This window comes from Anopheles moucheti, chromosome 3, assembly GCF_943734755.1.
Source record: "Anopheles moucheti chromosome 3, idAnoMoucSN_F20_07, whole genome shotgun sequence".
NCBI lineage: Eukaryota > Metazoa > Arthropoda > Insecta > Diptera > Culicidae > Anopheles > Anopheles moucheti.
The window spans coordinates 16,523,632-16,551,545 of NC_069141.1; the positions used below are offsets into that span (position 1 = coordinate 16,523,632).

Here is a 27,914-nt window from a genome sequence, read left to right on the forward strand (position 1 = left end):
ATGTGTTTCACCTTATTCCTTGTCATTACAACAGCAAAACGGATCAGTTTGAGACAAACAGCAAACTAAGCCTGCTAACTTTCGCCATTAACTTGACTCTGTCCAGTTTACACATGTGCTTCGATTGGATTCAGCTATGGAGCGGTGAGCGTAAGCGTGTGTCACGCGTCTTCAATTTCCTGTTATTACTGCACGTATTGACATTCCCGATGATCATCGTGTACATGTTGCTGCTTTCGTTCACCAAACGAGCACGCTTCGGAATGCTTTACAATGAACTGTTCACGGACCGAAGTTGGCGATTTTTTGGGGAACGTACCAGCAGTTGGTACGCGTCGTCCTTGTGGTTGGGCAGGTTTGCAACCGGTGTCGCTGTAGGAGGAGCAATTTATTTCTCCCTGCTGATACTCGCCGGCCAACAGTCGTCGATGCCAAAGTTTCCGCTTTATGTTATAATTTTCGAAGCGATCCGGTTGTACATCACGATGATAGCGATTCTGCTGTACGTGGTTTGTGTGGTGGTAATTAAAATGCGCTTCAAACAGATACAGGAACGGATCCAACAGGTCGGGACGCCGTTAAACACTTTTCGACAGTGGAACATCTTTCTGGATCACTATCGCGTTGGAGTTAGTTTGATCGAAGAAATCAATCGCCACTGTTCCGTATTATTACTGATAATACTGGTGTAGGTAGAGGTGCAGCTGATCTACCAGTTTTACGTACTGTACTGCAGCACTCAGTTTGGAATCGTTCCGGATGTCAGCGAGTTGACGATGTTGCACACACAGCTCTGGGAAAGTACATTCCTTCTCTTACTGCTGCTGGTTGGGTATGCGTGCGACAGCTGCCACGATCAGGTGCGTTGGTAACATTTTTCTCTTCCGATGTGGGTGTTTAGTGAGGGAAAATCATTTCACATCCTTGTTTCTGAATTTTAGATCGACAACGTGCATGTTGCCATTCGGAACAACATTGGGGAAATTGCAGCGAATTGTCCAGATCTTCAACCGCGGACAATACAACCGTGGAAATGGTTGGATCACTTTCATCTACACACTTTGCACCAGATAAGCGGGATGCGGTTTACGGTGGGAGGTCTGATGGTCCTAGACAACAAGCTCGTTTGCATGGTATTTACCGCAGGTGAGATCTTCTCCATAAATATCTACATCATTATCTTTATTTACTTGTACACAGGCACTGACATCAATGGTCACACACTTGGTTGTATTGATACAGTTGCGGCAGTATGAAATAGATGATTTGAAAGTTATGTTTAGAAACGTTTCGGAAGATGTGGTTGATATGTTTTAAAATTACTAAACACTAAAATTAAAAACCGAATCAACAATTAGAAATAATTCCATAAAGTAGCCAAACGTAAAGCCCCCGGGGTACAGCCTTATCGGGGACATGGTATGATGGAACGTTCTACTCAAACCGTCACGTCATTCACGAATAGTGAGCACCTTACGCAGAAAATCAAGGTCACTGGAGGTGCGCCGATAAAGGAAAAAAAAAGCGGGAAACACCACCCTGTATAAATGCCTTAAATAAAAATATCTATATCGCACGCATTATCACACAACCCACACACACACACACATAATCGTTGTACATCGCTGTGAATGAAAGGCGAAGTTTTGATTGCTGATAAACGGCGTTTGGTGATAAGCGTATCTGCTGATTTTTCTTTTGGCAACATGCGTATAGATAATGGGAATATAAACGAGTTTTCGCATACATTGCATACAAACTAACACAGCGTGGCCACGGAAGCAATAAACGGTACAGGCTCGCTTAATGTCAACTCATGTTTCCCTCACAAAAAGAGCGTGTTTTTTTTTTACAGAAGATATTATAAAACAGATAATGATAAAAACGGTAACCCTGTCGCCCTGTTTGCTGAGTGTTAAATGAACTTGTATAAAATATTGTTCTACAAGTTGGGACACTTACCGTATCGACAATGTTAGTCGCACCTAATGCTCTATTTACATTAAACCGTCGCCATTTCTTGTACTCCGCCTTGATTACGTTGCATTTCCTCTTCCAGTACTTTCCTTCAAGCAAAATGGCCTAACGGCGATAAATGTAAAATAAAGCAAACATAAAAGTATTACAGTAATTGTTGTACAATACATAAAGGTGAGTTACTTCTTGTTCAGAAATATAACAGATAGCATACCTGAGGTGTATTGTGAACGTCTACGTCTAGCGGGGAAGCAAACTGACAGACTAGAGTTTTCCGCTTCATGATAACTGCAAAGAAAGGAATAAGACAATTGTTGTTAAAATTACATTCTTACATCATGTAAAGAAACTGGAATTATGCAGAGAATTACAGAATATTTACCAAGCGAAAGCGTCTCTTTTGGCTCTTCTTGTATCGGGTGCGTCGAAGGACGCAAAATTCAGGAATTCTTTTGCCCATCTTCGGTACCATGTGTGAAATGTATTTTAAAGCTTTGGAAGCCAGCAGGAAGGTTTAATGTGCAGTTCGAAGGAAAAGGGCTATTTATCGGTGATTTATATAGCGAAGAGCACTACAGGAGAAGTCGCACACTACACACGGGATACAACAAGAAGCTTGTTGTCGATCCCGTCCCAACTCCAATGTTTGACACTTGCCACACTGGTATAATTGTTCCACACGGCTCTAACCTAGAATCGTTCTGATTCAATCTCTGTCCTATTACTATGCGGGTCTCTACCACAACACCATGTCACACCACACACTCTACCACCCGCTCACCTCACCCTCGACTGAACTCGTTTCTACAACTCGTTGCTCTATGCGGTTGTTTGCTTTGACGATAATACCCAAAGAAAACCAACCCTTCCAAAAGCACGGCCGAGTAAAATTCTTCTCAAACAAACTTCACAACTTGATCAATTCCGATGCGTTCTGAGTGAACAAGTGGAAACAAATAGTCAAAAAATAAAGCGAACTGAAAGCGGCGCTAGACGATCCCGTCTTCGGTTGAACGCGAACTGAGCCGCGATATGGTTTGCGAGTGGGACAACACGTCGTCGACAGTGTTCCCGTGACGGTGTTACTCAAATCCATCGGACCTGACTTTTGATAACGAAGATTGCTCGACTATTGCCGGTACGTTACGTCCGTTGCTGGCACTGTTCCACCCTACCCGACCTGCCTTGCACATTACGGTCCATCCAGCAAGACAAACCTCGTTCCTTTGCCCCGTCCGCTGGTGTACGTCCACGGTGGAGAAGGACCGGGACCCTCATCAATCTCCTCCACCGTACCGAAGGGGAGAATTTTCCACAAACCTCCACACAAACGGGACCCATCTGCTGTAGAAGGTGTACAGTACCGTTTGCTGTTGCTGTACACCTCACCGTCCGCCCTGTCTGGGAGGTGCGGTGGGGTCGGGAGCACGAACCACCCCATTTCACCAGCCAACTCTTCCGGATGGTGGGCATAAACCATCACCATCACTGGAGAGAAGGGAGCAGGAGCCGAGTCTGCCGAGTTCAGGCGATGAGAGATTGTAGTCGCCTGCTGCACCACTTCCACCGAAACCGGTGCCTGATATTTGGTCACTTCTTATCAGGCCTAGGCAAAGCCAATGGTTGGTAAGGCATCGAGAGATGCCTGCAGACGATGCTTCCGAGAGTTGCTTCTCCGGCGAGCGAATTCCAAAACGATACAGATAAAACACACACATAACGCGCATCATTCGGCCGAACAGCTAAGGATTTAAATGTTGATTAGACAGGAATTGCATCTAATTGCAGCAGAGCAGGTTTTGTTCGTTTATTAGCACCAAACCGGATCGAACCATGCTGGAGGTGGTGGCTGTTTTCTGATATGGGACGCAATGGGTTTGGCCGTTTAGGTGATAACGGTCATGAATTGTGTTTTCCCGAATTTTATGCAACATTGTACGTTGCAGTATCGTTGCCCAGTGCTATCGCTCAGCAATCGCACCCTGATTCGTGCGAATTCGTGACGCTAACGAACCACTTCTGGAACCGCAACGGAAACATGGGAGACACGAAAACCGCGGGGGGAGACGCGCGTATGTGGACAGCAATTGAGATGGATTAAATCTTCAACATGGGCAGGGTCCAGCAGTGGGCAGCAGAGTGGAGAGATTTAAACCAGCCCTCTTTGTCACGCGATGTTTGATTGTTTATCTAATACTGCAGGTGCCATGGTGGTTGAAGATGCCCGATTGCGATGTGGGCGCGTTTTATTTTAAGTATATATCTTATAGAACACCCCCCCCCCTCCATCAGGAGCACTTCACAGATACAGGAGACAGTGCGACTCGGCTGTTGTGTATGGCATAATCAAGCAGCGGTTCAGGTGCAGGTGGACGTAGAATCGGTAAATTCGTCCGCAAACATTGCACGGTGCGGCACCGGATGGGAGTTTTTGTCCAGTGCACCACAGAAAGAAAGTCTCCGGGTGGGTGCTCCGGTGGGGAGAGTGGATGTAAGAGTGAAATTGGAACGGAACTGCAACAGAAACTTACATTGCATGTGCCAACAGCGCCAGATAACATTGTTCAGGCGGATCTTCTCCTTCCATCGCAAGCGGATGCCTTTGAAAGGGTTCCATTTGGGAGACGTCAGCTTTTGTCTGGAAGGAAAGAAAGTAAACAGATGTTAAGGCGACCTTTTTTTCAGACAGGAAAGATAAAAATAAATTTAATTCGTCACCACATGGAAGCCATACTAGGTGGTGAATTTTGCTGGATAATTAAATGCAACGAGAAATCATAGAAATATAATTGAATTGCAGGGTTCGTACATGGGCTCCTTAGTTCGATAGAATCTAATTCTCTCCTCCTCTTCATGAATACATTTTTAGCACTCAAACATAAAACCCTTTCCAGTGCTATTTCACCACATTACGAAAGATAAGAAAACCACGCACACATTAGCAATTAAGCAACAAAAAAAAAACATCTTACGATAAAGAAGTGAAAGAAAAAAGGCGCCAAAGTTTAACGTTGCTTCATACACCATTAACGCGCGAATGTCCTCAACTGTCCGAACTAAAAACTGGCAACATATATCAATTAGCAGCAATTAGAATGTCACCGATGATATTAATTTGGCACGGTCTGTAATAACAACTATATCGTCTAATTTGGAATTCAATTTGTAACGGAAGCCTAAACCTAATCACAGCGCAATAATTAGGCGTGTGAAGTGGAACCGTTTAACGAACATATTTATTTATTTAATTTGAAGCCTCTTTTGTGCTGCTCCCGGTGGAAGATGCAAATATTTAATGTCGGCTATAACGTCTAAACGACGACAACACTTTGTACGCGTGACGGACCGCTATATCCATCTCGAACGAACTAGTACGATACATTGTAAGGTACCAATCGCAAAGAGCATGGTCGATAAGGAGATAAATATGAACGTTATGACGAAGGTTTCGTGTTTGCCGGGCGAAAAGTAACGCCTAAAGTTAGACCAGCGCGCTGTAGCGTGGTGAGTTACTTTGTCGCTTAGTGATGTGGAGTGCTTGCAATTTGGGGCCACTGTCACCCTGCTGCTGGAGATGATGAACTTTTGGACTATGCGACTTATAGCAAATGCTATCGTAAAAGTACCCTTAGTTAATCATTGAAAAGTAAACATTTAAACTACGTTAAAAATATCTAATATTGAGTATGAAGATCACCTATGATCATCTTTTGGTAAAAAGAGGTTTTTTATTGTTTTTTTATCAGGAAATGCAATCAGCGAGATGCATGCATATAGAATAGATCAATAAATCAAATGTTCACCCTATTTTACTCATCTTATATGTCAGTTATTGTCGAATATAAAACGCTTAATATTGCTTAACATAAAGATTCCAGAATAAAATATTAAACGAACAGGATACTTTAATCACCATAAGTAAATGTGAAGATCAGATCAAGAGTGCAAAGCAATAAATTTTCACTCTAACAAAACAACCAACTGGGGTGCATCACGTGCAAAAAAGGGTAATTTAATTCCACCACCGATCAATCAGCCAACACACAACTCGACGCATCTTCGCGGATAGCGCGTAACATGCAAAAACGGACGTAAACAAGCACAATGAAAAGAGCGCGGGGGATGGCGTGCTTCAGCTCCGATCTTGTAACGGGAACCGTTAGTTCAAGTCAACAATAATGGCCACGTGCAGCCAACAGTGAGTCGTGCCTCCAAGCGACGAAGTTGTCGTAGTGCTTGTGCTTTAAAGTTTTTTTTATTTGCCTCCCTCTCTCTCTCTCTCTCTGTGTAGATTAACACACCCTACAACCGCCCTAACACCATGACGTAGCCACTTTAAGGGGTGTGTTGCATCCGATGGATGCAGTTCTATTGTCGTGTGCGATACGGCGTGTTCGTGCAGTTCGGTGTGATTGTGCGGTGCGGTGTCATGGTAAAGGGCACCCACAGCTATTATCAAAACATCGCAAACCCAGCTGCACAAACACAATGCCAGCAGCAGTACACGATCGTGGGCTGGCGCCTCGTAAAGGTGCAGGTGCGTTTGTACCATTACCATTCTCGTTAGGGGAGGTGATGCATTTTTGACATTCTTACGGTTGGGATAGGCAACAGTATTAGCCAACTAGCCAGCCAATGCCAAAACATTCAACACTCGCCGCACACAGGTACAGAGAAGGACGCGAGCGTGAGAATACAAACAGCATCCAAGCGCCGTGCGCCGTATGCAAGCACCAAGTGGACTTCGATTCGAGTTGGATGTTTTGATGAAGAAATGGCAATGCGTCGCCATTTGGAACTGGATGCTAAATGCGTAATAAGGGAAACGGTAGTGTAATGCAGCGAGGCGGATGTTTTTCAGGGATTAACATTTTTAATGTACTGTGATTCACACATTGTTTCGCGAATGAAAACTAATGGACGTACGTACCAAACTGGATATTTTATGACACTTCGATTACACGTTTGAGGATGATAACTATTGTATTGGGTAAGATAAGATTTAGGTTTCGGTTCTTATCTATGAACAGTTGAAGGTGATTGAGGCAATCAGGTTATATGAACCACTGGTAATCGGTTATGGAAGATTACTGCACTGTTCAATGACTTTCGATCACAGAAAGATGACATTGAATATGAGTTTTGTCAGAGAAATATTGTCTAACATGAATTGTGCGAATTGTGACTATTGTTTGTAGCACTAAAGGCTCGTAAAGTGTAAAAATAAATCATGCTCTTTTGCTACGAATTTTCCTACCGATGTGCGGAATTCTTGTCCATCCCGCCAGGGGCATCTTCTCACCCTCTGCCATCAAGCGGTTTGTCAGCTCATAAATAACACAAATCAAACCGCTTTGTACCAGCTTTGCAATCGATACAAACAACAAACTGTTTGGTTATGGTGCAGTGTGTTAGTTACGCCGGTGGTATAGACAATTTCGGCACGAGAAAATTGGCGTGAAGTGATGCTAAAAATATAATCTCCATCACATCAATGGACTCCACAACCTTGCTGTTCCCGGGCGATCGAACCTTGTGGAAACACCCCCGTTGCAATATTGCCAATCATGCCCTCCTATCGTCACAGCATTACGTTTTGGAATGCAAGAAGCTATGAAATGGAATAATTCCCATATATCCGCAAACCCTATCTCACCGGTGCAAGCTGTCATTTGCTGTTGTTGTACACCGTTAGGCCGTGATAAAAAGGCCGCCTCGGCGCTATTTAGAAAGTGTACAGTGTGATGCCGCGCACCGCAACACTATGTGCGCGTATTTGTTTGTGCAAATAAACCGCGCAAACCCGTGAAGCCCTAATCAGCAGCAGCACAGCACAGTGGACGGACAACAGAACGCAGCGAGTTCGTTGTGTGTGCTTCCCACGTTAGAAGTGGTAGCAAAATACGGACCTAAAAATACAGTTCAGACACAAGTTTTATTGCTTCGTTTTTTTACGCGCACTGACGCGGTGACGTACGCGCGCGCACACACAGCACACGATCGCGCGCCAACAACACTGTCGCTGGAGGTGTGGCGAAGCAAACTAACGCGGCGTCCAGTTCAATCCGGTTCGGTTTGTTAAGCTAGCTATTGCTTTTTTCTCCTCTTTTCTCTCTAATTGCGCAATCGGAAAAGGGAGCAAGGTGTGGTGGGTTGGCGATGAAAAACAGAAGTATTATGGCGAAATTCTAACCGAGCGTCTTTATCTTTGCTTTGCACATATAATTAGGCTCAAGCATGTGATATAGTACAGTAGTGGATTGGAAGTTTTGATCTCAAAAACACATCCTTTTGGTCTGTACCATTGTATCAATGGACTCGATTGCGGAAAGTCAACCGACCGATAATTTTATTCGCACTCTCGCCCAGCTTCAAGGTTGAAGTCCCTGATAAGGGTCCTTTTTCTGTCTCTCTTGCTCTTCTTTCCGTGATTCTCTCAAACCGATGATGCAATGACACGCACCGGCCGGATGATTATGTGGCGGCAAACAACCGAATTCAGCCCATCACCATCATCAGCTGTGATGGATCGTTGTAGGGTCGTAAGGGGATACGACGACGCCGGGTCCCGAACCCACCGTGTATGGGTGCGTTATAAATATATGTATGATCGTGTAACATTATTCTTGAGCGAACGAAAGCCGGGCCCATTGGCGGCGAAAGAAGGTTGGCGTCTTTCTTACCGGGGCAGCGTAGCATGGTACCACAACTGTTTTTAAACCATCCACCACATCCAGCCCGCCTGGAGGAAAGGTTATCAGCAGGGGTATATTCCCCGGGGCGGATTTTCAACCCATACTCACAAATCGTTCATCGTTCATGTGGACCTTGCGGTTCAGGAAACAATTATTTCTTGTCTCTACATGGCTGCAAAGTAGGCATCACGGAGCTAATGTTCTTCAAGAAAGGAGAATTTCTTTTGACCCCAGTTAAGATGAATGTTTTAATTATCAAGAAATGTGTTTGTAAGCGGACTCTTGCTCGTCTAATAATGATTTTGGCTCATCAATCGTCTAACAGATTGAAATAATTTATTATATGAAATCTACATCCTTAATAGATTCATACATCCTTAAGATTCGTGAATTCATATGTATCGTCTATAAGAATACGCAGAGATGAATCAATCTACACTGCTCTGATGAGCAAAAATCTCTTCCGCATTCCACGAATCTTAAGAATTTGATTGAAGTTGAGCACAATATTTTGGGACAAAGCAACAATATATGCTCCAGGAGTTCTTACACTCAATATTTTAAAAGTTTCAAAGCAAAAGTTATGTTTGCTAACCTTAAGTCATACGGTACGTAGACATTCAAGTGCTATTCATTTCCTGTTGCGCTTCTAACAGCGCCTGCCCTACAGAGCGACCTCTAACGTCTGGGACGGTTCAACAAACGTCATGGCATTATGAAAACAATAAGCAATCGATCGCGAATGCGATTAAGTTGAAAAGCGCAATCGATTTTGGACCGGAACGCAGCACTGTAGATCGATTAAGATCGACGCAAAAGCTGCCTATAATCATTTTCCTTTCGTAGCCGCCAGGCACTTCTAGCAATGGGCAATACCTTCTCGGTTCATCCTAATCGGACCAACTGAAGTGCAATCGTGCTTTGTTTTGGGAAGGGCGACCAACGTAAGGTTGTGCCCCTGCGCTGCACCAGCGAGCGCAAATACACGCATCATGAGTTATTGTAGCCTTTTGGTGATGTTTGAAACTCATGCCAACGCTTCTGATAAGCGGTACCGTTCCAATCATTTCCAACCGTCTACGACACGGCCATTCTATCCGCTTTGTCTAAGCGTTTCCTTATCAGCCGGTTCCATTAGCAGGCGTGCCAGAGAGCAAGTGGAATATGTGCACTCATCAATGAGGGAACCTTTTTCTTCAGTGGCGTCTAAACAAGAAACTAAAATGAAATCAAAAAACCGAAACCGGGTTCAAAAATGTGCTGTTAAACAGGTAACTTACGTGTACGTAACGTTGAGCGTATTGAATACGGTCGAAAGGTCCGTATCGATTTCGACCTGCGATACCGTGGACCGGTTGCCGATATGCCTTGGTACGTATCGGGCCAGCTGGTTTGGCTGCTCCGTCGATCCTATACTGGCCAATGGTACCAGCGCACCGGATGAAGAGGATGCGGTCACATCCGCCATGGTACCCGAAGCGGACACCGGCAGAATGACACCGGCACTGTCGGTTGCAATGAGATCCGCCGGTTTGACTTCCTCCATCTGCATTCCCAGATCATCGTCATCGTCCTCAGCACCTTCGGTTTCGAAGTGTGACACCATAAACTGGCCCGAGTGGATCGTCTCTCCGCAGCGCTTGCGCTGATCGGTGGTACCGGCCGAACCACCACCGCTACCAGCCACCATTGAACGATCCATTTTGGTTGTCGGTCCGGGAGTCATTGCAAATGGAGGGTCTTGTCCAGACGGTTCTCTTAGCAACACACGATCCTCTCGGTGGCGGCGATGCAGTTTTTCGATCGCTTGTACTTTAAATGAATCAAAACAATTCTTTCAACACACACTTACAAAGAGACACACCACGCACAACCACGTACACGAGGCAAACAGTTCATGGGCACATTTTCAACGCGAGCATCACACGCATACCACTCACGTAGATGACGACATCGATGAAAAGCTACGCAAAAGCAAAACAAACAGCTCCGCAGGGATCTTTTCAACTTTTTTTTAAACTGCCAATACACACATGCACACACATACGGACACTAACACATATCGTTGAGAAAATCTAACAGGACGTTCTGTTGGTCCTGTGGGTATTTTCACTTTATCACAGATCAATTGCACTGATAGTGGAATTCCCATACGATTGGGAATGAGCTTGCTTAGCTGAGCTTTTGGGGAGATGATTTTCGCTATATCCAGCAACGTTGGAGGCTACTAGATTAGTTCGAGATATGCCTCTAGCGTGTACACATGCACGCCAAAATGCAAGTAATGTAACCGAAGGACTTTCTCCATTCAGGCATCTTGCGATGCTGTGTTCTGGAGGCGCTGCTTAAACCACCGAGAGCTGAAAGCCAACAGCTACAGTTGGCGATCCCGCGAACTGTGCACCGTATTCGCTGTGTCACCCACTATCTTTCTCACTGCACAATACCAAACACTTGGCACACGCGTTTACGTACTCGTGTGTTAGAGCAGGGGGTACACACTGTAATAAGAGCACCAACGGTAACCACTTCCTGCACGCATCCCCAATGGATGCCGTTCTCAGGAACGTTTACTGATGTTCGGGCAACGGTTGGTCCCGTCCGGCACACGTCAGTGACGACGATGGTGACACGGTGACGCAGGGAAAGATAGCGCGATACCAAACATTCGCGTGGAACATTCGATTACGTTCTTTATCGTTTTCGAAGTTTGGGCTACGCAGGAAAACACCACGATGCGTTCTACAAAGATACAATTGAGCTCCCTTCCGGCCAGGCACACACTTTTGGTTGTTCAAGATGAGTACGGCGACGACATTGATAACCTTAAAGCCACACACACGCGGGTAGAAATGATCGTGACTCGCGGTGATCTCGTTTCTCGGTTCTCGCACAGAATAGGAAACGGGGCTTACTACTGCAAAACGCAGTAAGGGTATCGCGAATGGCGTAACCGATGGCGCCACGGACAGGTAGACACCGAACTATCGCAACCGGAACCGTACAACCCGTACACGAAACGGAACCAGCAGCAGGAGCATTGGATGATGCGTCGCGTTGCTGTTGTTTCGGTTGACTCGAAGTTATGCTGCGTTGTTGTTGGGCAAGAAGCAGTGTCGATTAATTTTCATTTTCTTGCTTGTGTGCTGTGGTTGTTTTCGTGCACAGCTGTCAAACATTCCATGCGTGACGTACATATGCGGGGCACAACGTGGGCGGTACGTGCAAATAACAGTGACATTTTATGACACGGATTTTCATAAAATTTACATACAATTAAGATAAACATATTTTTACTTGATATAATGAAATATTAGAGCATTTGTAAAGCTAAAAACTGAGCTGCAGCTGTTTTAAAGTCGCAATATTTTTAGGAGATTGCGTTTTTAAATTTGTATTTTTAAAATTGATTTTAAAGGTTTATAAGGTCTTTGTGATATCAATAACATCACAGTACAGGTTATGAATTGCTTGCGAAAGATATGTGAGATCAGAAAAGACGTTATTTTTCGATCTATTCGGTCCTTCCCATTAAATATAGCAATATTTGAATTGCATAGTTTCTTCTTGAATTAAGTAGTCGTGCTAGAACATACTAATAGCACAATGAAGCAAGGAGATCCAATTCAATGTATCACACACAGCAAACATATTTATTTTACAAAAGTTTTACATCTAATCGTCAACTTGAAGATGGATTCATGTAATACGAAAAATATCTTATTAAAACGTAGAGGGACTCATAGACTGCAAGATTTTAAAAGTGATTGGCGTACAAAATAACAAAACTCAAAATAACCTTTCTTCACGAGCGACTTTTAACTCGTCAGATCGCGGTAAAAGTCACATCCAAGACAGAAAGCGTTTAGTTGGACGAAATCTACATCTACGACAGGTTCGGTAAAAAACTGTAGATTACTGGCGCAACGAGTGGCGTGTTGTGCAATCGTTTCTGATACAAGCTTGCCGAACGTTTCCATAGTTCCTTCGTATTGCAGCAGAACACCGCAGGAACAGCTGAGCCGCTTGGCTTCGCTATCAAGCTGCAGCACGTTGTGTTCGCATATGGGACAAAACACTGTATCGGTGTCATAAGAATCGATGAGATAATTTTCCGCTTGCTCGTAAAACAACCACTGCTCCGTATCCTCCATAAGCTCCTTGTAGATCAGTTCCTGCAGCGCTATGTCGTGTTCCAGCTCGGAAAGTTCCTCCCGCACAATGGATTCCAGGAACGATTTCTCCTCCAGCATGATGTTACGTTTCTTCAAAAACTGGTCATTGCGTGCTTCCTTGATACGGATCCGGCATTTCTACGAAGGGAAATTGTCTGTTGTTGGTGAGAATTGTCTCCATGCCGAACAACAATACGTTACCTCGCGCATCATATCGACCAGTTTCGGTGAACCGTATTTAAACCGCCGTGCAGCATCTTTCGAACGTAACTTATCGGCCACCGTTGTCTGTTGAGATGACGGGCCTGGATTCATAATCTCCATGGCAGTTTAATTTACGATTACACGATTTACACGATTAAAAAAGGTTTCACAAAATGGTGTTTACAGCAGCGAAAAACGAAGCGCGGGCTCTTTGATGGGTGACAGCGATTTGTTGTTTTATTTTGTAGGTGCTGAACGTCAAGCTAAGTTTTGGCGTGGGTAAAACTGGGTGTTCGCCCAATGTGCCGATGTCGGGCACAGTGCATGAATGGTGTTGTGTTGTTCGAGTAGTTTGAATAGAAAATCAACTGTGCAAAATGCACTTTAACGGTTTTCTTTAACAAACAAGCAAAAATGGAATAAAATAAAGCAACAATGAGAAGGAAATATTGAGAAGTGATTCAAACATCTTTCATTTTGAAAGATAATTAGAGAGAATGTTTATTTCTAGTACATTTTGCATTAAATGCCAAACGCTTGCTTCACAACAAAGTGGAGCACGAAAAGGGATTTGTTTTTACACAGTAGCACGTAATTCTTGCATCTTGTTTTTCCTCACCCAGGAACGGATTGTTGCAACTTTCTGCTCTACTTACAGCAGACGCAAAAACAAACACACACACACACACACATACACACCCCAGCAGATGGGCAACTGGCCACAAGTAGCTTCTAATCTAATTAAACCCGATTGGCGTTCCGTCGGTCGGGTGAATTACATTTTCACGCTACACTCACGGTAGGTAGCACATGGCTTTCCGGTGTTTCGGTTTTCGGAAAACCAGTCAGTCAGCCAGTCAACCTGTTGACCGCGGAACCGATCGGATGATTCGCACAAGTGCGACGTACAGTAGTGTCCGTGGGCTGTGCAATAATGGCCACAATTGCGGTGTGATTCTGTTGTGCGGGATGAATAACCTGGGCTAATTGTTCGTAGTGATTTGATAGAACGGTCGATAGCATAATTATGGATAAAACACGAGTCGTCGAATCAATTGTGGAATGTGAACGTTGTGTGTTGGTGTATTAATATTTGAAGTTTAATTAATTCACAATGTAATCATATTATTGTAGTTTGTAAACAAATTAATAATACGGGGTATTTCACTAGCTATTTAGAAGAAAATGTTATGAATATTCTAATTAGTTTGCACCCTACGGTGTTAAAAGGTGCATACATGTCACTTAAATGCACTTGTTTGTGCATGTGATGCATTACGCCAATGCTTGGGCTGGACATGCGTCATGCATTTCCCCACGTATTGTATGTTTGTCGTACATATTTTCTATAAGTTCTTTAAACAAACACCAATATAAAGGGTTTTGTTGCTTTATGCAAGCAGTGAGTGAGGTACTGAATAAAATCAATTTACTCTACGTGTATAAAACTCCATTTTGTTTATCGTTCGGTTGTTGAAACAGGTGGGAATGGCAGCTTTTGTAACGCTCCCAGCCCAGGGACGATTGTTTGAAGTAACGTAAAACAAATCGAAACGCCTGACAAAAGCCATATTTTCCGAATCCGATCGAGTATATTTATTTTTATCTTCCTGTAAACTGACCCGCATTTCTCCAGGCAAACGTATAAGCGGAGCGGTTGAACTTTACCCATTTGACGCCATCCAACGCTCGGTACAGGTTTTCACCAAACCCTGCAAGGTCAGTATTACGCCATGCAAGTTTTACCGGCTCGTTCCCGACCACGTGAACGCCTGTGCAATACATATCGCGTTACCGTGGTGCATTCTTTTGCACCTTTTGGTTTGTCTGGCGGTGGAAAATGGGCCGCGTACACGACGTCTGTGCGTCTCGCCATTTCCTCTTCGCTCGCCAAACAAGCGGTACGCACTCACAAACAGGACCAACCGGTGAGTGGTGCCGTAGGCGTTGTATGTCCAGCCGATGTGAAACGCATCTAAAAATAGCAACAAAACTTCCATTCCGCTCACTGTTTTATTTTCCCGACTGCAATGCGCTGCAAATGGCACGGAACTATGTTTTTCACAAAAAGCGGAAAAAGTCTTTCGACAATAGCATTACGTTGGGAGTGTGCTTGGATGATTGAAAAAAGCGATCAACAATGCTCTCGCCGAAACTTTCCCATTTTGCTTCGATCCAATGCGATCGTTTACAAAAGATCGTATAAAAAACAGTTTTCAAATAGTACAGAAATTGATTTTTGGCACTGAATTTGTACAATTGGCACTGTAAAGCTCTTCCGTCTGCCGGACGATCGCCCAAACGTGCCTCCAAACATTCGCTAAATACTTAATCAACACGTGCAAACACGGCAGCAGCCCGAAACCCGGGAAAATCTGTGCTCACACATCGGATTTACGAGTCCCTGTCGTTTTTCCATTGCACGTTCGATGCACGTTCGTTCCCGTCTTTGCTGTAGGTGTAAATACGCTTCAGTTTTTGAGTAAAGATTCTCCGTGCTGTGGCGCAATATTGCTGGAACAACAATCACATCCATATTGGGTGGGTTGAACGGATGAAACCCCGGTCACTTAACACACCGGGTAACGGAAAACGATGCACATGTGATCCATTAGGCGGAAAGCTTTATTGCTTTTGAAATGCAATCGCGATGGACGGAACAGAGTGTGTCGAGAGAAGGGGGCGGGTTTGGGTGTTAGGGTGTGGCAAGTAAAATTTATGTTAATCTAATACCCACCAACCCTACCTCGCCCGATGGGATTGCTCCATTGGAACAATGGTTTACGCGGCACATATGCGTGGATCGATTTTGGTGTGATCGGTTGGTACACTTTCCGGAAAAACCGGGGGAGAAAATCTTTCATCGATGCCGACTTACGCATCGGTTCGTGGAACACTGGAAGGTCACACGGATGGGTATCCGTTTCTGGGTGCATATCGTTGGTGTGTCTGTAAATGCCGAAAGTGATGGCCGCTGGTTAGGCCGATGGTGGTAATCAAACGATGGAAAATGGATCGTGCTGTTGGGAATTTTCACGTGCGTGCTACTGTGGATGTAGCAAATGGTGTCGATTTAGCAGGGTACGTTGTATATTGTACAACATGTACTGCAAAGTATATTGTGCTACATGTTATATACATTGGAAGATTTGCTACCCATATGGCCTTACCTCCACCAACTATGGTAGAACAGTCAATTCTCAATTAAGAATAAATGTATCAAAATCCTATTGAATCGTCCTTAACCCAGGTCACTAAAAACATAAATGACATTCTTTGGCTTTTGCGTGGCCTTTACTCTCCGCTCTCAAAACTATTGGAGAATTATTGAAGCTGCGTATAAGGTCCATCGGGAACAATGTTGGTCTGGAGTCGATAAAGAATCTCATTTTACAAAATCTCTTTTAACGAATCTCTTTTTTTAATTTCAAAGTACATAGTTCTTACCATAGCAAAACCAACAAACTTGCATAATTTATAAGAAAGCATTAACAGTGGAGTGTCTGACCGCAACAGAATTGTTTTTGTGTTGTGTGTTTTTGAATTGTGTGCCGATCCCTGATTTAGAGCCGAATAGGTCACATCAGCCATTACGATATCGTTTACGTCGAATAGAAATGTTTCAACAGCCACTTCAGTCTTTCCTTCTGGTCCTTCTTTAGATTACATGAATTTATGATTTCGCATAATAATGTTTATCTTGTTTAATTATTTTTTTAATTTTGGGAAGACAGTTGTTGAGGTGACTTTTTTTCGGTTTTCACCTTTAATCTCTGGAATTATTATTAGCTTATATTAAAAGAACGGCTAAATTCGAACGGTAACGAGGGACAAACTAACTCGTATCAATGAACATTGAACTCTGAACTCATTCTACTTTGCATTTACTGAGAGTATTTATTTAATCAATTCATTCAATTTTTAATAATTATTTTGCTATTGATTGTCTAGGTTGAGCACCAAAAATAAATCTCTTTCTATCACTGGTATTCTCTTCCATTAGTGGCACATTCCATACTTACCCCAACCATCAAAGAGGATACAACAACAAGAACAGCAGATGCTAACCAGACAGGCGTCATAGCGCAATGGAGAAGCGTCTAAATTTAGTCATCAAAAATCATACACTAGCCAGTTAAAAATCAAATATAAATTTTGTGCCCAACACTTCAAAGCGATTGCCACCCATTGAACGTGCGTGCTAAATGTGGCTAATGCAAACAATTGAACACTTCCTGGCAAACGCCCGTTAAAACCCAGTGTGGCCGTGTTGCCGCGAAGACGTGCATCTCATCCTCCCCGCAAAGGTGGACGCACCACTGAGTCATATGTTCATTTCGGTTCGCGCATAAGGAAGGGCCAAACCAACAGTGTACACACACATATTTGGTTTCGTTTCGCGCTAATGCGTAAACAAGCGCGGAGACGAGCTGGTGCGCGTGTGGCCAACAGGGAAGTTTCTGCAGCTAATGTGCCGTTCCCGCTCATGCCAGTGTGAAGCTTTGCTAGTGCTGTGCGGTGTGGAATGTAAGCAATCGAAAATCTTTGCTTCGTTCCATCTGATGCTTACAATTTGGACAGCTCGCTTGGGTGGGAAGACTGGGTGTACGGAACTCATCTTTGTACCTTTGCCGTTGGTTCGGGAATCCAGAGAACCACCTGCGGTGTTTGAGTGTGTAAATATAAAAGTCAAACCCAATACGCATCTTCATGGTCGGCTAAGATGGGTTATGATTAATGTGTGTTTAAAGTGAACTAACCCGTAAACGGGGAGGCATCTGGGTGGATTCGGACGGAACGGAACGCTTTTACGCGAGAAACAACCTCCACAGCCATGTTACACGTCGTTTGTTGATGGTTGTCACTCTCTTTTTTTTGCTTTGTAGTAGACATCATTACCATTCACGCTGTTCACGCTACATAAACAAACAGCTGGAGATGCGTTGGTTTGTTATAGATAAACGCATGCTTAGTGAGTAGCGAGAGGTAGAAGTGGGTCGGAAAAAGAATTGTTGATAAAGCAGATCTTAATGACCAGCGAGATTATATTTAAATAATTGATTTGTATCATTTATATGAAGCATTCACTTTTTAGAGGTGGGTAATACATAAATTCCATAAATAATTTGTTAATTTCAAACTCTAGTTTCAAGAACAAGAAGTGTTTCAAGTTTTCTTGAACAAGAATATTCACCAGTACATATGGAATTAATCCCACTATTTGGTACTTTGTCACGACACACCGATTTTGATCAAGGTTTTCTTAATCCACGCATATTCTGCTATCCCTATGTCAATCGAGGAAGCCTTGGAACAGAATCTATTGGAGAAAGTTTTTTACCCATAAAGATATCAGGATTCCGGATTTGCCTCAACATATTTTAATTCTATTTGGAGAGTATAAAGAAATGGTTCCCCCTTTGTCACTTGAACTTGAAAGTTCAAGATCAAGTTCGAATTTTATTTTGAAGGTGCATGAACGACGATATGCTTGAACGTCATAAATAGGGCAAAATCATCAGTCATCCATAGAAATTGACTGCAGTTTTTCTTGATAAATAATATCGCCTCATCAGGCATTAATAATGATGAACGATCGTTAAACTCAACGAATTAAGTTAATCAATTATCAATCGGAAAAAGTGACAAAAATGCCATAAGAGGGGATGTAAAATTTTTCTTACCGCAGGGTTTAAATCTGATCAATATTCATATTAGTTTAACTACTTATGTTATATTTTAATAAATATTGAAGAGGATATTCATAATTCTTTGTTTGTTGAATCTATTGGCGTTCAAGCCTCCCAAAATAGTACACATGAGTTATCATTCAACTGAGATGCATTTGAAATAAGAATTCCAAGAAAATTTCATCTCTGCTGTATCGTAAACAGTGAGATTTTATTGTTGGAATTCTCTGCGATTTGCAGCTCTTCCACTTTGCTTGACACATATTTACACGAGCTGTTATTTCAACCTCCACCAACCATCATATGTTATACACCCTATTGCAATTCGATCACACTTTAAACAAAACACACACACACACCCCCCCCATTAACTATAGACGCACCCTTTGGATCGTGAAATTTGAACCATACGCACGCAGTTCGGCGCGTGCCGGATCACAAAATACGAAACAGTGAATGAGCATGCTGCTTTCCATTTTCCCATCCCACGCCCTAGCCCCATTCAGATTTTGGCGAATTAATTTCCCCGAAAACGTTCGACAATCGGAATGATCGGCCGCAGATTCTCATCGCCGGGCATGCGTGAAGGAATTATTTGGGCACAATCTGCTAGCACGCTGCCAGTTTCTTCGTGCCGGTGAACCGTTGTCCAGCTGTTCGTCCGAAGTGCGCTCGGTTCAGTCGCGATCGTGCTGTGCGGTGTGTAAGATCGTTTGGTAGTACGAGCGCAGGAACGCAGAAGCGATATGTTGTCGGTGCATTAAATGATCATTCGAGCATAGTTGATCATATGTCAGTGCGGTGACTGTGCGTGACAGCGTGAGTGATAGAAATGAGATCATCTTCATCGGTGTTCAGGGAATACCCCGGAGGTGATCCATCTGTACGGTGCTTTCCATGCCATGTCGAGGTAGCGGAGAGCATAAATTTGGTGCGGGTTTTTTTTTTGCGCTGTAACAGTGTAGTTCTGTGAAAAGTGTTTACCAAAGCGGCACACTGCATGCCCGCACACCCAAGCGGTGTTCGTTCGTTCGTTCGAGTGGTAATGTTGTACAGTCAATCAGAGAAGAAGTTCGTCCAGCGTTGAAGTGTATAATGGGTACGTGTCAGGGCAGTCGTTTTGTGTTTGACCATCGCTTGTGGTAAAACAAGGGCGGCATGAACGTGAAGTAGAAGTGATAAAAACGTACGAAGAAAAAGGAAACCCCCAGTGAGGGAAATCGTTGCAGAAGAAAAAGGGTGAAAAACCATGGGATGCAAGTGGACCAACGGTGGGGGGCAGTTTTCGGGCGTAATGGCCGCGTTCCTGACCATGATCGGGTCGCACGATCGGTTGCAGCCGGCAGCTGTTGTTCAGTCGTTGTATCACGCCAACATGGTCGGTATGGTGGTGAGTGGGTTGGTGTTGGTCGGTTGCCTTTCGGCCCTCGGCTTCATCATGTGGAAGTATGAGCAAAGGTGAGATTTATTTGAACGCCGTCGTGGAAAAGTGTTGGAGTAGAAGAACATACAATGCGTGCTGGTAGTAGTAGTAGTAGTAGTAGTAGTAGGAGTAACAGAAGCAGTAAACAATCAGTAAATGTTCTGCTTTTCCGATGGTTTTCAAATGCAGAGACCAGCGGCCCATTACGATATTCCGCTGCCACTATGAACCCTCTTCAAACGTCCATCGGTTTGTTATGATTTATTATTGTTCCAAAAACCACAACCCGAAAGGTATGAAATGAAGGAGGAAAGGGTGTAGGAGATTATTTTCATACGCATTCGAAGGGATTGGGAATGTAATAAAATGGTGAAAATTGGACAATTGTTTAGATTAAGAATTTGTATAGCGATAATTCATTAGTAGCTGTTTCGAGGGGTTTTGGGAAGATCTTGGAGGAATGGTATCGGAATCGGATAAGCGTATCTGATTTAACCATTATTGTGATATTTTGAACGACCTTAATAATTCGCCCTAATTTTTTCCAATCGTAACATGCTTTTTAACATTATGATGGTCTATGAATACTGCTAATATTCTATTAGCAATAATAACTTCAGACAATGTTGTTGATGATGGTAAGTCTGAGATTACTCCTACAATCAAAATTCCTTAAAATAAGTGAAATACGATATGAGGTCTTTCAGATAAGCACCTATAGTCGATATTATTATTATTTCAGGACATACACAGAACTTACCTAAATTATACTTTATTAACTTAAGCAGCTTGATATAGATTTGTATTATAACGTTTGATCGAAGGAGTATTTTTGAAGTAAATTCAGGTGTATAGAAGGTTTGTCTAATATTTGATTTATAATAACTCTTATGTTATCTTCAAAATGGTGTTATCTACGTATCAGCAGCCACCTGAAATATCTCTATTGTCTTGTTCTTGTTCTTGTATTGTCTGTTCGTGTTCTCTGTTGTTAAAGATCTTGTTGTATCAGATCATTAAATGTCGTTTAATAATATTTACAGCTCTTCAAACACACTTTACTAGCTTATTTTAAATTTCAAGCTTAGTAATTCAAATAAGAAGAATCCATTTTGATTAAAATTAATTTGAATAAACGTTGCCCATTATAAATCTTAGTTGATGAATTGAGATCCTAAATCTATTGGCAAGTTTTTAAATTTTTGGTACGTCCTCAACATGCTTGTTCCGAAGAACTCTAAGAATTCTATGCTATGGGCTACGTATTCCATCTTATTAGATACCTTTTAGATATTTATTTATATATTTATTCCATGATGACGGCTTTCGCCGTATTATCAACCTTTTAGATAAACTATCGAACTATTCGTTTGAATAGAACTATCCTACAAACGCTGTGTGATGATTATCACCATCAGCTCCAACACTCCTGCCGTGTTCTAGTTGGCTTCTTTTATGGGCGTCTGAACTGAAAACAACCTTGAAGTCAAATGATTTCGCTAGCTTCCTTCGAACTGTTTCACATATACGCTCTCAACTACCACTACCACTATCTAAGGCAGTGTGCAAATATGCATTCCACGTGCGGCCTCCGTTCAAACACTCTTGCCCTGCTCCTTTCCAGGCGCCATAATCTGCTGGCTTTGCATAATTTGCGGTCAATCGTACTGCTGGTGGCGTTGCTCATCGGCATTGGCGAAATTGGCCACCAGTGGCTGGCCGTCGATCGGCTGGGACGCGTACGGGCCGACTGCACCGGAACGAAGCGACCGGAACTGCACTCTACACAATCGGAAACGTTTACGACCGGGCAGGCACTCACGGATGCAGATGCAGTCGCTTGGAAAACGGTTACGGTCGGATTTGGTGCTGCCTGGCTCGGACTGCTGGTACATCTTGGCGTAGCGTGCCTGGTACGGGCTATCGAGCGACGAGATAAATGTGGTAAGTGGATGGACAGTTGCGTTACTTTGGCTGGGGGTTTTGGACTGCAAACGACCAACACTTCGTCGCTGGTGTTAGTGACGGTTTGGTGTCGATTTAGTGCTTTAGGTGTTTTGTTTACTTACTTGCTGCTTAGTAGCTGCTATTTATTACCCATATCCCCATGCTCTGTACGGGAATGCATTTTCAAATGAGAGTATATTGGCCCCACAAAAGAAGGCAACTGATTTAATGCGAAAATTAACTGTTCCAAAGGATTCGACGAGAACATTGCTTTCACATTATTTCGCTACGAGCTTAAATTAAAATTATTCAAATTTTCTTTTCTAATTAAACCTTTGAATCAGATTGGAACTAAATTGCCAATTGGAGAGTGCCTTTTGTACACCGTTAAATACGGGTAAAATGCCTAGATTTTGTGTTTAATTATCTAGGAAAATTTATAATTTATTATCTCTTATGATAAACAGATAATTTGGTAAATAAACAACTGCTGGATTTATCAGTTTTATCGAGTAACGTAGTAACGTGAAATACAAAAAAATTGAATAATTAATAAAGTACTAGGCGTCTCCATCTGAGCAATCATCTCGACCCTCTGGATTTCCATCGTCTGATATAAACGGTGTTGAAGTACAGGCTGTCCCCGAGATACGCTGTTATAGTGGACCACTATAACCCAGAAAAATCCTCGTATCTCGAATTTCCGCGTAAGTCAATTTTGTTTATATATCAAAGTTACAAAGTCGACTTCCTTCTCTGCTCTTAATTTAGTCAACGTCTCATGCAATTTTTAGAAAGAATGCATTAAAGTTAGTTAAAAACTAATGATTTTTATGACAAAGAAAGATATTTTCAAAAAATTTTCCACCTTTTTGTTAAGATTTAGTGCTATAAATTAACACAGATCAAATTTCAAAACCGCGTATCTCTGAAACCGCATATAAGAGGAACCGCGTATCTCAGAGAATATCTGTATTTGTTTTTTCAAGATGATTTCATTAATTAATTAAGCTAGTGGCTAAACTTAAATAAATTTATTTTATAATTTTTGGAATTTTCTAAAATTTATTTTACACATTATTGGTAAAAATATTATAAATCTATTAAATTTATCCTTTAAGAAGGACTGTATTGCTACATACAGATCGTTTACAGTAACAATCAATACTTCACGACAAAAAGGTCCGTGCAAAGCTTCACCAATACAACATTAATATTGCTGTTGATGTAATATTTAACATCATACTTTCCTTATCAGTTTTGAAGATCCGGTAACCGGTGGGCATGAAATCCTTTCCCTACACCATCCATAATGAGCTCCATATGAGCGTAACCTTTACTGACCTCACTCAACCAATTTACTCGTGTTTTAGTATGGTGTAACGTCCTTTCGCGTTGAATTGTTATTTTACATCCTCACCTGCCCACACAACAATGTGTGTTACGCACGTTGTCCAGCGCGGGCTACTGCCCGATATCGAGCGGTGTGAAAACAATAGGGAAAGCTCATAAATTGGTGCACTGCAAACAAGATCGGCCCGCACTCGGGTGCGCTCCCTCATCGAAGCGAACGGTTCTGATAGCTTTATTGTGCGAACTCCCGTGAGCGGTGGGTCGATCGTGTGCGGGTGTGTCGCACGGTGGGGTTAAATCCCACAAGTGACACCACGGTATCTCCCACCGGAGCACTAGAAGACATCGATGGGGCTGAAAATGGCGGCCTGCAAAAAGGGAGCCCCTCCCTTCCGACAGTTTGAGAGCTGAGGCAAACGCGCACAGCAAAAGGCAGCACAAGTGGCCGCACAGTTGACTACAGTAATAAGTTATTTACATCGCCAAATAAATTTTCAATCTGAAGCATGTCCATAAATTATGCACCCCAAAAAGGGTGCCCCACCATGTGTTGCGACCCACCTATCCGCGACCATTCCCCGTCCTTTATCCCCAGGGCTATTCTTCTTCGCTTGTTCGCGTTTTGTGGGTCAGCAGCATGCGCTGGCAAATGGTGTCGGTACGATGCGTCATGTCGCATGATATTACGCCCCGGTGCGCGATCCCAACCCAGCACCAGTGACTATTTATGGTGCGAGTGAGCAGTTACGCATTATCCAATAGGACGAAATATTGTCCCTTGTATGGCCGTGTGTCCTATTCGTGTCCTTTTTCGGGCTCATTCACTATTATGATGTTTTTTTTTTTCTTACTTCTTCTTCTTCTGCCACTAACCCTTTTGCACACCCGCTCTGCTTATTGTCTGCCAGCACTATGGGGCTAGTTCCAGCACTGCTCCTTTCGGCTTTCGGTTCCTTGGCGCTTCTTGCTTGCTTCTTGTAGGCTTCACCTTTGTCCTTTTCGTTCTCTTGGGACGAACGACTCTATTAAAGAGAAAGAGCGAGGTAGAAAGAAACGCACACCACAGTGGGTAGCTAGAAACGGTGGACAGACCACCGGCACAGGACAGATGGCTCTACTGAGGGACACTGACACTCGCACCGCACGGGAGAGCACCGGTCCGGTGCGAACGATCTCACACGGGCCGGCTGCCTGTTTTTATTTATTATCCCTGCAGGACTATTATACGCCGTGGTGGCGGCCGAAGGCGCCCAGTCGATAGTGCGATGGTGCAAATTTAAATATATCAACGATGTCACGGACACTGCCAGCCGCGAGGGCTCCCCGATGGGGAGCAGCATCCTTGGGATGCCGGAAGTTTTCCTGACGCTGGCCGGTGCACTCGCTGCGACCACACTCACCACCGTCGATGGATTCACACTCTACGTCGAGGTAAGGTTTGGATGATTTTGTGTGTGTATGTGTGTGAGTGTTTTTTTTTTCATTTCGCCAAAGGGTTTCCATCTGTCGCCAAGTTCCGGGATGGGTGCGTGTAACGTTTTGTGATCTGCGTTTACGGTCGAGTGGTGGTTCGAGGTTTGGGTTTTGTGGTTTTCTGTATGGACAATTATTCATTCCATTTCCACTGTACGGTATGAGACGGAAAAAGGGTTGTTTGGCCATTGTCTTCCAATATGCATTCGTCAAAATGGACAAAACGGGATTAATGGTTAGTTGAAATGAGGAATGTATTTTTTTTCTAGTGAAACTATAGCATTTTTAGATGTAAATATTTATTAAACATTTTGAAGGGTTTGAATTTAATGTTAGAACATATTTTTTTACACACACACACACACTTATGAAACTATCAAAGATGAATTTGATATTTATACTATTTATTGATTTCGATAGAGATAATGTATGATAATTTTTGATTTTTTTATTTATTTACATAATATTTATTGTACATAAATCTTTATTTCTTTCTTAAAACCAATCACTGAAGGATTCTCAGTGTAAGGTTACGGTATTTTTAATGCATTTCGTAAAACTAAATTGATCAGATCTAAATGGGTTTTATGAGTCGCATGGCATCTATCCTATAGACGTGATTAATCTGCGAATCACTGTGCAATGTAAAGATCATTGTACACGTAATAGATATTCGCATTAGGGTTCTTCTGTTTACATTCCTGGATCCAAGAACACTTCCTTGCGGAACTCCAAAACATGTTCTCTGGGTTCAATGATTCAAATGGCTAATCCATATTGACCACATCCACTAGGCCACAATGAAAAATGAAATGGTTTTTATTTGAGCTTTACACCTTAATCGTTTTAAAAACGCACTGTAAACTGGGGCATTCAGCGTTTCAATCGACTAATTAAAATGAATGAGGTGTAGAATATCTCACATTATCATAATCGAATCACCACGTTTGTTGACCAGCACAATCGAGGCTTACGAACGTTATTTACCCATGGATCAGGCGTATTTAAACACTTTTCCTAAACTCGCCTAAGCGTGAAAAATGTTAAGCAGCTTATTGAAAAGTTAAACATAATCGGCTTACCACGTGTGTGTGTGTGTCGGTGTGTGGTTGCAAATGACACCTTAAACAGTTTAACAAAACGATCCTTCTTTATTTTGTTGTGTGCCCCAGTTGGGGATTAAAACTGGGCGCTGGATTAGAGGGAAAAGAAAAGGGATAAAGGTTTGATGGTTGCTTTGACCAAGTTCAACCAATACCAATCTATCATTATGCCTTTTTTTTGTTCTTGTTTTGCTTATAACCCTGTATGGGGATGCATGCCTGCAATTAATAGCAATAATTAACAGGTGCTATTGTAGTTGGTATTTAATTTAGTGGCAAACGTGGTGCGTTAAATTTGCCCAAAAGGGTCTGCGTTGGAAATATTACCAGCGCACAACCAATTCATTCGGGTGCCACGTGATCGTGGTGTGGGTCACGAACACAGACCACCCAGCATAGTGTGTTGGTATAACAGCCACACCGGGGGAAAAAAAAGGCACGCTCTCTATTTTACCCACTGATACGTTTTATCCTGCTACGTGCTGCAGGACAATTAGCATACATTTAGCATAATTTGTTTTTGTGCAGCTTGTTCGCTTGGACCTTTTGCGGGGCCCGTTGTTTCTCGTTTTTGTATTTGTATATGGGTATTTGTACGTGCGAGCAGGATAGTCTACAGCGGAACGGATGCACTGGGTACGGGTATAGAAAATATCATAAATTTTGTGGAATTTATATCGTTCTGACAGCACTCACGGTGGTCTAGACATGGCCATGGTGTTCGTCAGTTGATGGTGTGGTGTTACGCCCGTACTTCACAATGTTGCCCAGCAGCACGAGGCTACATGATTTGTATTTTTTCGATGCGTTTTTTTCGCCTCTCGCATACTGTGTGCTGTGATACCGACTGTGTGTATTTGTTTCGATTGCATGCTGTTCGGTAGTAACAGACACGGGCTGAGCATTGGGGACACACATAGACCAAAAAGCAACGAACCAAGCACAAAAGTAAACATAAAAGTGTATGCCATTGCAGTGGAAAAATTCGCTTCCCACGCGGGACCAAACACTGACGCGAACACTGTTGATCCGTGCACATTTCGTGTGACAGCACGTGGTTACCGGACGTCAGAATGCAATCCGGCACAATTTTCCACGCCACGTGTGTTCCTACCATTCCTACCAGGGAGCTCATGTGGCTCGCTCTTGCAGTTCCGATAAAGACCACGGAATTCCCTTTTGCCACTGCTCCAGTTCTGTTCGATTCTGTTTGCTGCGCATTACGTCTAGGGGTGGGTTAGCGAGTCGGCGCAACTGATATGGATCAACGCTTAGTATCGCTTAGTGTTGTGTAGTTGAGGTGACTGTACACACGTACACTTGCATCAGAACTAGTTACCAGTTTTGGAGTAGTGAGGAACTCGACAAAAAAGACCCCATCCACAGCCGACGATTGTTGAGCGTTTTGCCGCAAACACTGTAACATTACAGCAAACTTGAACGCTCCCGGTGGATTCCCGGTGGACAGTTTAAATTTCATGTGACGCCTCCTGCCGGACGCCGTATTAGGGTTTGCGCCGTACGTGTTACGATGCCCAGGAGAGGTAGGGAAATTTAGTTCATAATTATAATTAGATTGGCGTACATAAAAAGTTGTACCATTCGGAGTGCCCCGCCCGATTGCTGCGAAACTATGCGACACAGGCGTGCGAAAAGTTTTGCCAGCAATGTCAGGGAAGGTTGGCTTTCAAACAAACTTTCATCCTGCCACACCTAGCCCCACGACTGTGGCAATAGTTTCACATAATGGAGCACAATTAGTTGGTGTAGTAATTTTCGGCAAGGATTAACTGAATTACCGGCTATGGTTATGGTTGGAGGGTAGTGGCTCCGAACCGAAGGGAATCACATGGTGCAGGGGATGATGTGGAAAT

At 43.1% G+C, this 27,914-nt stretch overlaps 3 protein-coding genes across 3 annotated transcripts in view; 1 reads left to right on the top strand and 2 right to left on the bottom strand.

Annotated features, from left to right (window-relative positions):
* Nucleotides 1–11,548, bottom strand: part of LOC128301649 (protein WBSCR14 homolog) — a 41,477-nt gene extending 29,929 nt beyond the window's left edge. Inside the window, exons 1-5 of the mRNA XM_053038233.1 lie at nucleotides 11,536–11,548; nucleotides 9,953–10,671; nucleotides 4,509–4,615; nucleotides 2,192–2,265; nucleotides 1,963–2,082 (exon numbers count right to left, since the gene is read on the bottom strand). Coding sequence (XP_052894193.1) covers nucleotides 1,963–2,082; nucleotides 2,192–2,265; nucleotides 4,509–4,615; nucleotides 9,953–10,398 — 747 coding nt within the window. The 5' untranslated portion in view covers nucleotides 10,399–10,671; nucleotides 11,536–11,548. The remainder of the gene's footprint in view (nucleotides 1–1,962; nucleotides 2,083–2,191; nucleotides 2,266–4,508; nucleotides 4,616–9,952; nucleotides 10,672–11,535) is intronic.
* A 749-nt stretch (nucleotides 11,549–12,297) lies between these two features.
* LOC128304344 (RIP-like protein) lies at nucleotides 12,298–13,262 on the bottom strand. Its single transcript, XM_053041521.1, has 2 exons — nucleotides 13,049–13,262; nucleotides 12,298–12,985 (listed from the first exon to the last, which is right to left on the bottom strand). The coding sequence occupies exons 1-2, from the start codon at nucleotides 13,169–13,171 to the stop codon at nucleotides 12,491–12,493; spliced, it is 618 nt and encodes a 205-aa protein (XP_052897481.1). The 5' UTR covers nucleotides 13,172–13,262; the 3' UTR covers nucleotides 12,298–12,490.
* Nucleotides 13,263–19,990: 6,728 nt separating this feature from the next.
* The window catches only part of LOC128300763 (ATP-binding cassette sub-family C member Sur), a 41,095-nt gene continuing 33,171 nt past the window's right edge, over nucleotides 19,991–27,914 (top strand). The window contains exons 1-3 of the mRNA XM_053036950.1: nucleotides 19,991–20,199; nucleotides 21,789–22,108; nucleotides 24,681–24,895. Coding sequence (XP_052892910.1) covers nucleotides 19,991–20,199; nucleotides 21,789–22,108; nucleotides 24,681–24,895 — 744 coding nt within the window. The remainder of the gene's footprint in view (nucleotides 20,200–21,788; nucleotides 22,109–24,680; nucleotides 24,896–27,914) is intronic.